General features: G+C 44.3%; 1 protein-coding gene across 6 annotated transcripts in view; it reads right to left on the reverse strand.

The window, feature by feature from the left end:
* Positions 1 to 17,376, reverse strand: part of FGGY (FGGY carbohydrate kinase domain containing) — a 408,575-nt gene that overhangs the window by 63,934 nt on the left and 327,265 nt on the right. For 5 of the 6 annotated variants that reach the window (XM_045978589.1, XM_045978591.1, XM_045978594.1 and 2 more), the window contains one exon: positions 14,728 to 14,822. The exons of the other annotated variant lie outside the window; for it this stretch is intronic. In XM_045978589.1, coding sequence (XP_045834545.1) covers positions 14,728 to 14,822 — 95 coding nt within the window. The remainder of the gene's footprint in view (positions 1 to 14,727; positions 14,823 to 17,376) is intronic. 6 annotated transcript variants of the gene reach the window in all.

Here is a 17,376-nt window from a genome sequence, read left to right on the forward strand (position 1 = left end):
AAGGTGGCCTTTCCTTTTTAAAAAAATTTTTATTAAAATTTTATTTGTAAAAAAATGCTTGGCCCTATACCACATAATCCAGCACTCTGATATCACCCGTAGAAAGAGTGTGTGCTTGGGGACAGAAAAACCTGCATTCAATTTCCAGCTTGAATATTAACACCCAGTAGGACTTGGGTGAGTTCTTTCAGTTTTGTGATTCTATTTACTCATTTGTGAAAATGGATACAATACACTTTCCAAATAGTGTCAGAATTAGGTAAGAACAATTAAATGTCATCCCATAAGGAAATTTTTACAAGAAGACCACAGCAAGATGAGTCACACATGAGGCTTCCTTACTATCCGCTTTGAACCAGGAAGAAAGCTTGGAAAACTCTGGGGAACGGATGCAATTCTCTAATAAACACAGGCTCTGAGACATATAAACTTAAGTTCAGTTCCTTACTATGCGACTTTGGGCAAATCACTTGCCCTCTCTGAGCTTCCACTTCCTTATTTGGCGGAGTGTGAGTAATCACATACCGAACACAGCGACTCAGGGGGTCAAGGGGACGACGGGAGGCTGTGGTGTGGCTAGAGCTTGGAGCTGGGGATGCCAGGGTGGGGCTGAAACTAAAGAAAGCCTGAATGGCCAGAAGTGGAGGATGAAAGGAAGAGGCTGGGAGCTGGAATCACACGGGAGCTTTGGCAGCTGCTTTTGTAGTAAAGGGAGAGATGACCTAACGATGCCCCTCTTCCTGCCCATCAGTCGTCCACTGGTGTCCCCCACTGGCCAAATCTATTCAGGGACCAGCTGCAAGGGAGCCTGGGAAATGTAATAGAGAGCAGAGTGTGGCCAGGGGGTGGGGGAGGGGAGAATAAAGCTATCTGAGAGTAAACAGGCAAATGACCAGCCCAGCCATCTTTGAGTAATACATCCAAAGCAATGGCACAGTGTGATTTAGATAGTCAGCTAGTAATAGTATTGATATAGATATCACTATAATTTTGTCCAACTCGCACCAAAAGTTTATTCATACCGGTAACTGTGCTAAATACTTTACACGTATCGTCTCCTTGAATCTTCACAACAAACTTATGAAGACACACTCTTAATAGTCTTATTTTCACAAATGAGGAAACCAGCTCAGAGTAGAGAAGTGGCTGACCGAAGGCATGGCTATAGCATCTGAACACAGGGTTAGAATACAGATGCAGGGGATCCTGTGCCATTATCTGTGCTCTTAGCTGTGGTTCTAGCTATGACTTATAATATGAATCATCGTGCTAACAGAAAAAGGGAGGGTACTGGATAAGCGGAAACTTCTCATAATTACTGGGAGGATATTTTGAAGACCTACACTTCCAGGGCTGAAAGCCTAGAACACTGTGAGCATTGAATGTGCCCTTAAAAAAAAGTAGAGATTTTTAAAAAATGCATCACTTAATGCAGCTTATGTAAGTCCACGGTGTTCCCGCTTGAAGGCAACAGGGTATTTTTGCAAAGAGGATGCCAAGTTCAGCCGCCTCTGTAGGCTTGCTGTTTACTGATACTTGATATGCCTCAACATCTGTTGCCCTTCTCGATTGATGGGTGCTTCATTTTAGCACTTCCCCGATGCCAGGCTGCTGAAAAGCTTTGGTACTGAGGTTCCCATAAGACACTCCTGGGTCACCAATACAGCTTCGCTTGTAAAGCTGGCTGAAGGCAGGCATATTGAGGGAGGAGAGGTGAAGGGCCCTGCCATCCAACAGCCATGCTGCGTGTTCTCAGCTGTACCCCTTGGTCAAGTAACTCCTTCAGAAAGTTATAAACCCCCATGGTCCTTTACTTGAAGTCAAGCTTCAATATCATGCTCCAGGCTCTTGACAAAGTAGTATATGATGAATTCTTCTGCTGCTTTTGTGAAAGTTCCATGGAAGGATTTTTTGGGTTGGTTTTTAAAGGAATAGCAATTTTAGGATTTGGTACCAGGGAAAATGTAGTCTCTTTTGGTGAACTGGTATACCTTCTTGAGTCTGTGGATACCATAGGACTTGACACATTTCCCAGTTTCGTCTTGGCTGCCTAGAGGTTCAGAGTAATTTCCTTATTTATGGGTCAGAGACCTAGAGGCCAATCTGCCCCATAAATCTGTTTGGTTTGGCAATCACCAATCCAGGGTTAAAATAATTTGAATTTCAACGTCCTCAGGCAGAGTATATGCTCTACAGCTTGGCAAAGAATCAAATCATTTTTTCCTTTGCTGGTATCTTCCCATGTTTATATGGATTACCTGGAACCTGAAAGCCTATGAATTTGAGGATCCCCTGGTCTAAGCGTTGGTGTATTCTCTTCTTTCTGCATAGTTTCTGATTTGTGAGTTTTATTTTGCTTAGTTTTATTCTGCTTAATCAAATATTATAAGCTTCCTCAAATCCTTTATGGAAGTAGAGTATAAATGATAAACAAAGAAATTGTTTTCTTCCCCGAGCAAAACGGCCAAGATCAGTACAAGCAGCTACATTTTCACAGCAGCCAGTGGTCGGTCATTCCTCTGGTCATTTAGCCTCATCTGCTCAAGGATTACCCAAGACTAAAGGTTGCTATACCATGGGGGCCTCAGCCATACCTTTCCTTCAAGCACAAACAAGAGAGAATTTCTTCCTTACTCATGAGTGACAGGCCTGGACATAATCACATGATGTCTGTTCTATCTCTAGCACGTGTGACATAAATCTAGCTCTAGGCGCCCTCCCAAGGGCCGCAGGGCGCCACCGGGGTGGGTCTGCCATAAGACTGCGTGAGTTGAAACCCTCATTCCACACTAGCCCACGATGTGACCTTAGGCTAGTGTACTGGTGTCTTGATGCCTCAATTTCCTGTATAAAGTGGGACAATAGCACCGCCTACTTCACAGGTTTGTTAGGAGGATGAAATTAATACAGGGAATGACGTTAGTGTTTTCTTGTGCACCAGGCAAGTCTGCCGCGACTCAGTGGGTCCGTTAATACGAAAGTGAGGCTCAGAGAAATTAAGTAGCTTGCCCAGCTGGGTTCGTTCACAGAGCTAGCAGGCCGGGACAAAGCCACACCCCAGAGTGTAGCAAAGTCACTTAGAGGGCTACCTTTTCTCTTCCCTCCCATTATTTCCTCTCATATGTCCAAAATAGATTCAGCTCACTTAACCCTCTTCCACACACCCCCGCCCCCACCATCCCTGACAGGCAGCTAACAGAACACCACACAACTGAAGCTCCAGCAATTACAAATATTTACTGGGTTGAGCTGGAATGGAGAGAGATTTGTGTAGGGGTGAGGCATGGGTTCCTTTCTCTGCTTTCTAGAAGCCCCTCTATTGCAAAGCTTAAGAGACCTGGGGCCATCTGGCCCCTCCCCTAAGTTCCAGCTCCTTCACTAGCTAATCCTCCATGGCCCAGTTCAAATGGACTTTTAAGGACTTCCCCAAAGGCGCCTGGGTGGCTCAGTGGTTTAGGCCGCTGCCTTCGGCTCGGGTCATGATCTCGGGGTCCTGGGATCGAGTCCCGCGTCGGGCTCTCTGCTCGGCGGGGAGCCTGCTTCCCTCTCACTCTCTCTGCCTGCCTCTCTGCCTACTTGTGATCTCTCTCTGTCAAATAAATAAATAAAAAAAAATCTTTTAAAAAAAAAAAAAGAAAAAAAAAAAAAGGACTTCCCCCAAAAGACACGCGTTTGTTTTGATGGTCCACCATCCCACTGTATAGCAACTGTAGTCTAAACAAATAATATCCAACACTAACTAAACACTTCACCTTACATGTCCTAACGTGTTTTTTAAATATATTATTTATTTGACAGGGAGAGAGATCACAACTAGGCAGAGAGGCAGGCAGAGAGAGAGGAGGAAGCAAGCTCCCCGTGGAGCAGAGAGCCCAACGTGGGGCCTGATCCCAGGACCCTGGGATCATGACCTGAGCCGAAGGCAGAGGCTTTTACCCACTGAGCCACCCAGGTGCCCCACGTGTTCACTTCTTACAACATGAATTGTGAGATGATATCTCTATGATGCACATATTATGGTTATCTCTTATAGATGAGGGATCTAAGACACAGATAAGTAACTCACCCAAGGTACGTACAGAGCCATGATTTAAGCCCAGGCAAGGCCCCGAAGTCTTTGCCATTCACTTAGTATAGAATTTTTTCATAATGGTATCTGTCGTGCTCGCTTCGGCAGCACATATACTAAAATTGGTATCTGTCTGTGTCCATTTCCCCCACACTAGGTTGGAGCTACCTAGGACTGTCTTTGTCACAGAGTAGACTCCTGCTGCGGAACCCTACCTTAAAGAATTATAAAGGGATGGGGCACCTGGGTGGCTCAGTGAGCTGGGCATCTGCTTTTGGCTCAGGTCATGATCCCAGTGTCCCTGGATCAAGCAGGCTCCCTGCTCAGGGGGGAGTCTGTGTCTCCCTCTCTCTATGCCCCCTCCCCTGGATCATGTTCTCTCTCCCACTCTCTCTCTCAAATAAATAAATAAAATCTTAAAAAAACAAAAAGAATTAAAAAGGGAGCCTCCTCATCTACTTGAATCAAGGCCTACATGCACGCCTTTCCCCACCGAGTCCGCTGGCATCTGCCAGCTGAGCTAACAGAGCCCACCCGAACTCCAGCAGTAGAAGAGAGCAGAAAATGCATCCTGACACCACAGGAAGGACCGGAGTAAAAGGTACATTAATGGGGGCAAAAACAAGCCAGTGGAGTGATTAATTTGGCCTCCCCTTCAATATTATGTTTACACAAGTTGATTATATAGCACTTAATTACTAATTTGCCCTACTTAAACCAAGAGTGCTTTTAATTTTTAATGAGATAAGGGAAGGAGATGCCTTTACTTAGTAAGGAGAGCTATTTTATTTCCTTCTCTTGTTTGGCCCAGCCAATTAATAACATTTCTAAGGAAATGCATCCCTCTCATGAATTCTTTCTCCCCATCATCTTCCCGACCTCCCAGGTTTACAAAGAGATGGAAACAGACAATAGGCCACTTAGAAACAAACCGGCTTCACCTTCTGATCTGGCGGGCTGGGTCAGGAAAGGCCTTATGAAATGTAGAAACATGGGACCTATAAATGGTGCTATCTGATTCTTTGAGCATGGGGTACATCTTTCCCAGAAACCATGAGTTGGTTGTTACTGACAACACAGAACACAGCCATGGGTATCCAAACAAGCCAATTCCCTATGATCCTGCATTATTTCCTGGATGTGAGTGTCAGGTAATTTTAAGAACGGCTCTGGGCAAGTCCGAGATTGGCATCAGATCTGGACTTGACTGCCAGTCTGCTATTTAGTGTCAGACCACGGACACATGACTTAAACTTCCTGAGACTGGGTGGGGGCCTGGGTGGCTCAGTCAGTTAAGCGTCTGCCTTTGGCTCAGGTCATGATACTGGGACACTGGGATTGAGCCCCACACTGGGCTCCTTGCTCATCAAGGAGTCTGCTTCTCCTTCTGACCCTCCCTCCTCTCTTGCTCTCTCTCTCTTTCATTCTCTCTCTCAAATAAATAAATAAAATCTTTTAAAAAACTAGAAAAAAAAATAACTTCCTGAGACTCAGTTTTCTATCTGTAAAGGTGAGGTGAGTGAGAATTAAGTATCATCTAATGCCTTAACACAGTGCCCCGCTCAGAGAACCTGCAGGACAGTATTAGTCGTTTTTTAGTGGAGGTACAGCAGGAAAATGGAAGCAGGAATAAAGGAGCACCTTTTGAGGACCCCAGGATGTCTGTCCTTGTCTACTGTGGCATCTCCAGAAGTCTCATTCGGACAGCCTGACCATAATGCCATAAGGAGCTTGCCCCAGAATGTGAACAGACACCCAGACTCTTTCATCGAGAACACTGTAGTGTGAATGTTCTGATGCAAGTCCCTTACCTCATTACATAATTAGTGACAAACCATTCACAGATGAGCCTCTGGTCCACAGACCAACCTAAGAGCCCAGCCTAGATGCCTGAGTTGGTCCTTTGCATGTGCTCCTGAAGACCCCTTCCCCACCCTTCTCTGGGCCTTGCCGGTCTCACTTGTACCATATGTATCAATGAGTTTCCGCTAAGTCCAGCCAATGAGGAAGCCAGCTGTAAATCAGAGAGTAGGAGGAAAATTAGGTCAGTTACTCCGTTTTCCTTCCCGAGTTGCTGGCAAACAGGCTGACTCAGTAGTCTCCACACAGGCCTCTATTCTGGGGTTCTAGAAACTGTACTCTTCACCTCTTACACTCCAACTGTTACAAACCCCAGGGTACCACATCCTCTCTCGTGACTTCTCCATGCCCTGGTCTACAGTCTTGTAAATAGTCCCTCTACTAAGTTCTCTCAGATTATTCTAATATGAAAGTGCCTTTTGTGCAGCCGTGGACTAACACGGTGACATTTTAAGGAATATCTAAATTCTAGTGGTCTATTTTTTAAACAACTAGTTATTTATTTATTTTTTTTCTAAAGATTTTATTTATTTATATTAGAGAGATTGAGCCTGAGGTGGGAGGATCAGAGGGAGATGCAGACTCCCCAATGGGCAAGGAGCCCAATATGGGGCTCAATCCTGGTGTCCCGGGATCATGACCTGAGCCAAAGGCAGACGTTTAGCCAACTGAGCCACCCAGGCACCCTGTAAACAACTAGTTTTTTAAACTGGTATTAGGTTCTTTAAACAACAGCAATCACACTCAGCCCCAGAAGAATTCATTTCCATTCATGACAAAGCTGAGCAACCCTTCGCTCTGAAATCCTAAGCCAAGTCTTGGATTCCGGCTCCATCCCTTTCTAGCCACTGGCTTTGGTAGGTCATTTCACCTCTGCCGCCTCCCTTGTGAAATTATTCTAACAGGATAGGAAATGTCCTCATATACGACTTTTAATGTCATATCAAATTTCTAAATGTTCAAATTTCTTGGCTATGCATATTATGAAAGACATGCCATTCAACTTTCTGAACACAAGGTTCTTTCCTATGCCTCACTACAGAGTTCCAAATACCTCAGATAAACAAATGCAAAAATTTTTTTCTGTCTTTTTGAATATTTCTTGATCACTTGGATCAATGTTGCAAGCAAAACTCTTTCACTGACCTCAGTACGCCCTCTGTACATCCCATGACCTGGAATCCAACTTTGTCCAACGGAACATGGTATGTAGGTACATATATACATGTGTATGTATGTGAGTATCTTTGTGTATCATCTTTTTGGACCTTTTTCCCAATTATGGAAAATTCCTGACTTACCTAAAGGTCTTGTCTTTCCTGGTTTCCTATTTAGGTCCACAGCCCAATCTATTGTTCTGAATATTAAGCTTACACACCATGGGTCTGCTCTTCATGAGTTATGAGTAGTGTGAAGGGAAAAAAATTATATCCAACCTACTCATTTCCAGTTTATTCCAAAAGGGGATTTTATTATGAATGACCATTACAATAGGAAGTCAATTACTTGCAAGCATTTGTTTCCACAGAAAGATCTTATACAGCTTTTTAGATTTGCACCAGTATGAAATGACTGGTATCTTGAACAAAACGAAGTTAAAGAGTTTGGTAAATTCTATTTTTACAGTTCCGTAACCCTTCTAAGTTTCTAAAGGGCTCAGTTGAAGTTTGGCCGTTGTTTGCTTTTATAAAAAGCCCCATTCTTAAGTTGCTAACTAAAAAAAAGGGGAGGGACATACTTGGGAAAAAAATGTTTGTTAGCTTAAATCTTTGTATTAATAACAATAGCATAAAAAGTGTCTCTTAATTAAAGCTCTGAATTAGTTAAAGTGCTTTTCTGTATCTACCTCCTTAAAAAGTAAATATAGGTGGATTATGATTAAAAGGAAATAAATAAAATAAAATAAAAATAAAACAATACAGGTGGGCAGGGTGTGAAGTCTCCCCCAGGCAAAGGAATTAGAAAATTTCCAAACCAAAGAGGGCATACTTCTTATTTTTATTTCTAAACTTGATACCCAAACAGTGAGGACAAATGTGCGCTGCTGAGAATTTCTGTAAACCACACCACCCTGTGAAGGGGAGCTGTACTGCCATGCTGGAGTCCATGCCTTTCCCGGGCAAAGTGTGTGTATATACTGGGATATGGGTTGATGGAATAAAAAGAACATGGACTTTGTATCGAGTACAGCTTGATGTTTCAGACTCTCATCTGCATACCATGGACTGTCACACTCCCACTCCATGCCACAAAGATTCTATGAATGGTAAGGGATGGAAAGTGACAGGCTCTGCTCCTACATCACCCTGTAAGAAGCAGAAGAGTCAAATGTTATATACCCTCTATTGAAATAATTAGAATTTTGAGCTAATGTTTTGACTTTTATACCCATGATTCCATTCTGCAATATAGATTGGAACAGATTTACAATTAATTAGAATCCGAATGCATTGCCTTTTTTACTTTCTGAGAGTGAGCGACTCTTGAAAAGAGAAGAATGTACTGTTAACCAGGTGTGGCAATAAGTCTAATGAATGTTAGGGCCAGCATCACATTCTTAATTTAATCCTTCTTTAAACTACTAATTCTCATTCCAGGATTTTCTGTTGACTTTCTATGAGGCATTGACATCTGGGACAGGACACTCAGAAAATTCAATCAGAAATCTGAATCTATTTAATTAGAAACCAGAATCTTGTATCTCCAGAAACACATGCTTAAGCAGCAAAGGGCAAAAGGCTACTAAAGAAAGTTGATAATATCAGGACCATATGTGAAATGAATAGGATTATAAAGGGCCTGAGGATGAAAGCTAGATGGAACTAAAATGCACAGCAGTAGACTCCTTGTACGAGAGAAATGAGAGCCCTGGATTTTCATCCACCGTAGATGGGACGACAGGGCATTAATATGGATCCAAATTCTAAAAGTTGGGAAACTTTTTGGCCAAACAATTATATCTCCCTAATTTATTTTATGGAAATAATTTAGGGTATCTGCAAAAATTCAGCTACAGAGATGTCAGCTGCTGCATTCTTTAAAACAACAGACACAGGGTAAATATTCAAAATGAGGGGATTGCTGAAATAAGCGGATATAGCCCATGGGATATAAAATTATGCGACCCATAAAAATGACAAATAAAAATGTTTACTACATATTTTTGGGTGGGAGAAAAACTACAGAAGATGATACATTGTATGAACACATTTTTGAAATTTAAAAAAGTGTAAAGCGGTTTAAAATTATGTATAAAAATACTAGAAGTATAAAAAGCAGAATCTTCCATACTGACAATTTTAGGCTAGTAAGATCTGTGTGTTCTTTTTTTTTCAGCTTCGCTGAATTTTCTTACTTTTTCCCAATGAACACGACTAATAATTTGTAGCCCAGGAAAAGGGGCGGGGAGGGGGAGCAAATCAAGAGAAAATGTGCCAAGAAATGGACGGTTTCCCATTTCCGAACTTCCCGTGATCTGTCAGTCTCTCCAAACCTCTAGCAATGAAAATCACGATCATCGGCTTCACTTTGCAGAATGTAAATAGGGCAAGTAGCTGGTGACAGAAAGCCAGACAGATCTCAGACTCACAGAGAGCGGGCTCCCACAGAGTAAGACAGAATGGAGACGTTCTGGGTCATACATGAGATCACAGCTTTGCAGCACAGAACAGGTGATGAAGATAACTGGCTCTGATGGAAGTAAATTTAAAAAAAAAGAACAGAAGGAGAGGCTTCAGCGAAGCCATGCAGATGTCTGCAAGGCCTGACCTCGAGGGCAGACCACTGTGGTCAGTGCGGATGGTTTCCCTTGTGGGCGCACATCACAGCAAGGGTGAGTAATCACGGCTCTCAACAGGCCACTTCCACGAATCGGTCTGCAAGACACAGGAGTCTGTCTGGAACGTGACAAGGAAAGCTGATGGTGGGAACACACGGAGTCAATGGTTTACAGAGGTGGCAACCCTCATGCCATGGGGGGAAGAAAGGTTTTGATTAATTGGTTGATTCCAAGGGCTTATTTTCTTTATAGTGTACGCGCCTTACATTGATCGGGAATTCTTCTTCATCTCTTGTCACAGTCCCCTTTTGCTGACTTCTGTTTCAGAGACTTCCTCTGCTGCTTTTTTTTTTTTTTTGTGGGGGGGTAGGTAGGGAGCAAATGTCCCCATAAATAGCACTGTTAGAATTAAAGCTTTTTTCGTATAAATAGATTGGGAACAACAACAAGAAAGCTCTGTCTTTTAAGATAAGAAATTACAGAAAGCTGATGACATCTGCAGGAGCTTGAAGGAAGCAGAAAGTGGAACGTCATTTTGTATTTCTGCCTCTTTGCCATTCGACTGAGTTTTCTTTCATAGCATCTTGAAACTGGTTTCTTGTTTCATGTATCCTTTGCATTTCTTCAAACTTCGCTACTATCTGTGCTTAGAGAATGTGAGCACATTGGTATTTCATGAATGTATTTTTTTTTCCCAGTTTGTTCCTTTTCTAGGGCCTGGGAGCCTAAAGAAGGGTTATGGGATGCTCCCAACTTTCTAATCACAATTATTTGCTTTCTAGGACATTCAGAATTAGAGAATCATTTCATAGTGCATGGACAGCCAAGGGAGTGATAAGGGGTGACTTCTGGGAGACCAGGAGAGGTCAGATAGAGAGGTCATAGAGGTCAAGACTACAATGATTCCATATTCCAGTGAATAAAAGGAGGAAGGACGATGCCCCCTTGAGTCCCCTCCCACCTACTCAATAGTTGATCTTTTACCAAGAGGTGGCATCTCTGTGGTTTGATTCCATTCTACTGATTAAGCTACAGATATGAGCTATCTGTGAAGATAACCATGCCATGGTACCTGCCACACTATCTATGGGAGTAGAGTTTTGAAAACTACTAAATGGAGAACACCATTTCTAGAGAGAGACAACTCTTTAAGAATTATTAGTCATTCTGGTCTTTAATGCAGATGGATGGCTACATCAGTACCCTCTGTGGGATCTCATTTGAAAGGGGGACTAGCAGGAAGCTTTTGATGTCTAAGGGATGAGAGGGCGGGAAGGAAGCAGGGGAGAGTGGGAGAGAGAACCTATGAGGATGGCCACATGAATAAATAAAAGAATAAGAAGTGGAGGCCAGGCATTGTTGGCAGGCTTTAAAAAGTGAAATAGTAATGGCCCCCATGCTGACTCATCTCTCCCCTTAATATTCCACTAGAACATTCTATCCACAATCCCTCTTCATCTGATAAAATTTCCCTAGGATTGCAATAGACAGACAGGTTTCAGTTATTATAAATAAAAAATGGCAACTCTAAATCTTTCTGACCTATTGCTATCACTATAGGAAGGCAGAGGGCTCTACCCCTTGCTCAAGACACCCACTCATGGGTCCAGAAAATCGGGAAACCCTGTCTTCCCTAAGATCTCTTTCCTAGGTCTATAGTCTGGGTCCTCTAAACTCTTCCTAGTCTTTCATTCATCTGGAGGAGATGAGTCTGGCAGGGTCTACCAAAGTCTGTGCACTACGGTAGTGTAAAGTGAAATCCTCCCTCCAACCACTGAATGTGTGGTCTATGAGAAGAGAAAGCAACATTGAGTTGCTGGCCGGAATCGCTCAGCTTTCTTACAGGAAGCAGTAGCAGGCACCTTGAAGACAAAGCAGGATCTCTGAAGTTCAAAGGACGAACTGTACTGAAGTTCTGGTTAAAAAATATGAATCACAGGGAGAAAGCAATTCTGTTCCACATCGATTTGCCAGAACCTTCAGCTCATCCCCAGACCTGGGACACATGGGGTTGGTGCCTCTTCTTTGGAGAGTGGTGAATGAAGACAGGCCTACGTGCATTTACATTTCCAAAGTGGTTCTGAACATCATCACTATAGCGATGTTGATAATTATACCTGGGGCTCATTCAGGTCATTGGAGTTTTCAAGGCTCTTTATCTCAACAATCCCACACAAGCGGCAATTTTAAAAAGGAAATGAGCAAATTAAGCAAGTACCTGGAGAGGCCAGGCGATACTGCCTGAAGATAGACAACAAGCAAGCACAAGGGTCAAGACGACAGGGTTCTTTTGGGGATACAAGGAAAGATGAGCTTTCAGGGCTCTCTCAGCTGGGGACTCTCTTTACTAGATTATAGCGTCTCCTAGAAATTCTAGTCACATGGGTCTCATACTTCCTTGGTTTTAACAGGAGAGAGGAGCTTGTCTTTAAAATGTTGTAAGACTTGCAGCTGCTACTCGAATCACCAACCCCAATATTCGATGCACCCTATCTAAGATTCTGTTCCAGAAGATTCACAGATTCACATGTAGTGACGATGATGTCAGTGCGGAATTAAGTTCAGTTTCTACTTAGGGAAAGATGTGAGCGGAATCATCTTGGAGCTAGAAACTCCAGACTTGACCAAGATATCACTGAGGTCCCTAAAGTCACGGTACTCCTATCTGTCTCATGAAGCAGGCCCCCTCCCACACTACTCTTTGTTCAAGCTGCAGACTGACTCCTGATTTGTGACCAATGGCATTTCTTTTCAGAAAATATAGCTTTAAACATTTACAAAGCTAAAAACTATTTTTAACACAAAAAGAGAAAAAAAAAAGAACAAAGTATAAAAAGAATGAAAAATTGGGATGGGATATAGATCCAGAGAACCTCAGTTTCAATATTTCGCTTCTGCCCTGTATTAACTGCAGTCTTGGGAAAATTACTGAAAACCCCTCTGTGCTTTGGTTTCCTCTATACAGAACACAAGAATGAAAACATCTTCCCTTAGGCAGGGAGGCTGTCAAGATCAAATGAGATGCCTTAGTCTGCTCATGCCACCAGAATGGAGTGCCATCAACTGGGCATGTAAACAACAGAAACTAATTTTCTCATGGTTCTGGAGGCTGGACACCTAAGATGAAGGTTATCAGCAGGGTCAAGTTCTGGGGAGGGCCGTCTTCCTGGTTTGCAGAGGGCCTCACCTGGCAGAGAAAGTCCCCCTCTCTGGTGTCTCTTCCTAGGAAGGGCACTAAGCCTGTCATGGGGACCCCACCCTCACGGTTTCATGAGACCCCAATCCCTTCCTCAAAGACCCAATTTCCAAATACCATCACACTGGGAATTAGGGCTTTAACGCAGACATATCGGGGGACATGTTCAGCTGACAATATGATGCCAGCCTACGCAGGGCCCCTCGGAGCATCTCTATGGTTTTGGTTTAGCTACTATTTGTCCCCGGAAGGGCATCTCATTGTGAGAACATCTCCATAAACGGATCCATCAAAATAATAACTGACAAATCATTGACAGTTCAACAATAAAGAACCCCATGCAGTGTTTTTGAGAGAATACCAGAAAATCCAGAAATCGTTGAGAATTCAACTGTACCATCTTTGATTATTTGATTATAAACTTCAGTTAAAAGCCACTTAGCATTCATGAGTGGATTCAATTCCTTGGGAAAGGTATTTCACAGACATCGTTCCCCAGGCTTGGCCACTGTACAGGGCATCACACCTCTCAAAATGTGTACAAAATGCACAGATAGCGAATTAGACTTGTGCACCTGTGTTTCTAACAGTGACCCCTTTGGTTCTGTTACCTTTTTGGATCTCCGTTGTCTAAACTCTGCTGCCCGCCTAGATTAGGAAGATCACAGGAAGAGCTCCCAGCACAGTTCTGGTACACAAATAGCACTCTAGTGACTAGGTTTCTGGTGGAAAACCCGGCTTCTCATCCTGACCTGGAGACCATGGACAAGTCATTTAAGCTCTCTGAACAAATATTTCTTGAACGCTCTGTTGAGGCTGGGAAGCCAGACTCCTTGGTTGTGGCATTTACTAGCTCTTCCAACCAAGGCCAACTCATTTCACTTCTTCATGCCTTAACTTCTTCAACTATAAAACGGGAATAATGGGACTGTGTGTGCATTCCTGATCTAGAGAAAGAACTCATAATGTGCTCCTGATGATTATTACAGATAAAGAAATGGACTGAAGAACAAAATGGTCAGGTCACAGAGCTAAGGAGGCAGTCAAGACAGGATTTGAGCCCAGGCAGCCGGAGTCCTCCTCTGCTGCTTCTCCACCCTTTCATGAACCCATTGTTAATATTATTATTTTATCACTCAGAGTCTCTCCATAAAACCTACGTATGAGATGTCTTTTGCAATTTGATGGCAGGAAAAGCCTTGTCTCCCACAAGAAACTAACGTTTCCTCTTTTTTGAAAACAAGAATTACACAATTTATCATGGGTTCATTTTTTGTCTTGGCTGCCAGGAAGCTCAGAATCAAATTCTGTGCTCCATCACGGCCACCAAGCTATTTCCTTCTTCCTATATCTTTGTTCCTTATTTTCCCCTTTAATTCTTTTTTTTTTTTTTAAAACTCACATTCCCATTTGTATCCCTTATTGATAGAGCCCTCGAAATTATTTGGAAAGTGGTGGGCGGAGATGAAATAAGCAAACAGAAATCTGAAATTTACATGAAACACTGACGTTTTGAAACTTACCTGTGTCATTTGCTACAAAAAATTTTAGAAAAAAGTCAACAGGAAATTAAAAGAAATAATTTAAGGGCTATTTTAAAGGAGAAAACAGAAAAACAGAATGACCAACACTAACAGAGGCCAAGTCAAATGAAAACCGCAATAAATATGTCTGAGGCTAGAAGTGTTTGTGCTTTCCCTGGCTGGAACCTATCATTTCTTAATTATATCCTATGTGTGTTTTGCAAGATGTGAACTGCTGTCGAGAGGAAGGACAGCCTCAGACAGGGGAGGAGCCACGTCCCACCCCTTGGTCCTTACATACCTGTACAGAAGTGAAATCTCCCGAGGCACAGGCACCCAGAATAGCAGCGCCCACAAGAACAGACTCCACCTCTTGCGACAGGACCACAGGCATGCCTGCACAGGACAAGGCCACACCTCGGTTAGGGAGCCAGCCACAGAAACACCTGACATGATGTGGCGTGAAGGCCGCGGTGGGCACCCTCTGCCTGTTCCCCAAGTGCTCAGGGTCCTGGGCTGACCTGATTCTAAAGGATTTCACAGCTGGCGTCTGCTGGTAAGGCAGCCAGGAGCCCCAAGGGATCCGCCACCCCATGAATCAACTCATGAGACCTCTTTGCCCAGGTCTCCCAGGCTCCTGCTAGCTGCTACCTACCATTTGGTTCACGTTCCCTTCAACAAACACTTCTTGAGTGCCTCATGGAGCCCGGCGAATACAGAGATGGATCTGACTGGTCCCGCTATCCGGGTCTCAAAAAGGTGATGGATAAGAAAGAGATAACGACCTGCAGGAGGTTGGTTCTCCAACTGAGATGTACTAAGAATGGGGAAGTAGTAAGGGAGTGTAACTAATTCTTCTGGCAGCTTCCTATTTCTCTGTGTATAAGCCTCCGGAGCTGATGTCCACCCTGACTGTCCCCTCCTCTCCTCGCCAGGCTGGCCTGGCCTCCCTGTTTTCTTTTGAATCAGCTTCGGGGCACTTGCTCATTCTGTTCCTTCTATCTGTGTCACTTCCTCCCAGATGCCCACACAGCAACTCCCTCTGTGTCCTTCGTGTATTTGTGTAAACACCCCCTTCTTATTGTGGCTTTCCCAACCCACGACACTCCTCACTTCCCCCGCCCCCCCCCATTTCCTCAGCATCTTCCAACACTGCATGATTACTTCTCTTGTTTACCATCTGTCTCCCCTGCTAGAACAGAAGCTCCATGAGGCCAAGCACAGGGTCTCCGCCACAGCTGAACTGAGACTAGTTAACCAGGATCTAGCACATGGTAAGGGCTTAAATGGTGAAAGAACACGTGTCGCAGAGAGGGAATGGAGGTTCATCAGAAAGGAGATGGGCATTATGGAGGCATCTGAAGGACGGACAGTGGTCCACCAGAGAGCAAAAAATTCCTTTACATGCCAGCCCCTGGAAGTTGAGGGTTCACAGTGGGTTTAAGGTGAACAGAAAGAATTTGGAAGTCTCAGGATTTTCCATGTGTATATATGTATAATATAAATAAAAAATGTACAAAATGTAAGTATAAATGCATTTGCTAATCAGGAGATGGCAGCAGACTCCACAGAGGTAAGCTCTGTAGCCAGACCTGAAAATCTTCTACTCAAGACAGGAGACTGACTCTTCCAAAGACTTGTCTTCCTGTCTTTTCTGGGAAGAGCTTCCTGACACATTCACCCTGGGGTGGGGGGGTCCCACCACCTCCTGACTCCTCCTGGTACTCCCAGGCTGGGTCAGCTGCCCAGGCAACCCGGATAAAGGGCGGGAACAGAACTCCCCCACACAGCCAGAGGGCTCAGGAATACCAGCCCCCCAGACCGCAGGGCCCACCTGGGACTCTGCTGGAAAGTATCGCGGGCAGGGTCTCTGGGAAAAGCTCAGAGCCAGTCCACTAGCCTTGGGTCTTTCAGAAGTTACTTAAAGGTTTAGCCTCGGTTTCCCAGTGTGTAAAATGGTGATGATAGTAAGACTTGCTACACCCATGTGCGGTGAGGATTCAGGAGAGACGGGGCTCAGCACATCTCTAGCCTCTGTCAAGCCATTGAGAACGGTGCCTGCTACCATCCCAAAGAAGACTGATGGCGAGTGAAGGCCCTCTATATGCACTTCAGCTGGGCTGGAAACGGGAACAGTGGGAAGTGGGAAGCAGGTGCTCATCCACTATCTAGAGGGGAAGGACAGACACCGGGCCGCATGGAAGGGCTGTGTTGGCCAAATCAGGGGAGCACTGCATACCTTTGCAGAATGCAGGGATCACGTGGACAGGAGCATGACTGCGGCCATCCCCGTGGACCCGGCCCCTATTAGAAGACAGTGAGCCCCTCCAAATGCCATTCACCTCCCAGCCCCTCCTGACCCTGTCAAAACCCTAACAAGCTCTGAGGAGGAAGGAGTGAACTGCAGTCCCCTCCCCTTGGGAACCGGAAACCAGAGTGAACCTATGAATCCCCCACCAGCTCTCCAGCTGCACCCTAAGTGATTTGGAGCCAGACGGGGAGAGTTTGAATTCTGGCTTCCTTGCTGATCTAGCTGTGTGAGCCAGGGCAAGTTAATGGACCTCTTTGTGTCTCAATTTCCCCATCTGCAAAATGGGGTTAAAATTTCACCACCCTCTAGGACTGCTCCAAGGCTGCTCCAAGGCTCCAGGCTGCTCCTGTTTTTGTTTTGTTTTTTAATCTCACCCATCTCCAAGGATATTATAAGTAAGGCACTTAAAACAGTGCTTGGTTTGGAGAAAGCATTACATTAGCATTAGCTATTAGGATTCTTAGTACTGACCTGATCTCTAAAGGCTCTCTTCACCCTGGGTCCCCATGGGGGCGAGGTGTGGGGGGAATCCAACTCACTGTTTCCGATTCTCCTTCAGATCAGTCTCTGCCCGCCTCCAGCTTCTGTGGGTCTAGGGACGCTGGCATGGGTAGACCTCATCCATGGCTCACTTGTCCT

Source organism: Meles meles, chromosome 1 (genome assembly GCF_922984935.1).
Source record: "Meles meles chromosome 1, mMelMel3.1 paternal haplotype, whole genome shotgun sequence".
Taxonomy (NCBI): domain Eukaryota; kingdom Metazoa; phylum Chordata; class Mammalia; order Carnivora; family Mustelidae; genus Meles; species Meles meles.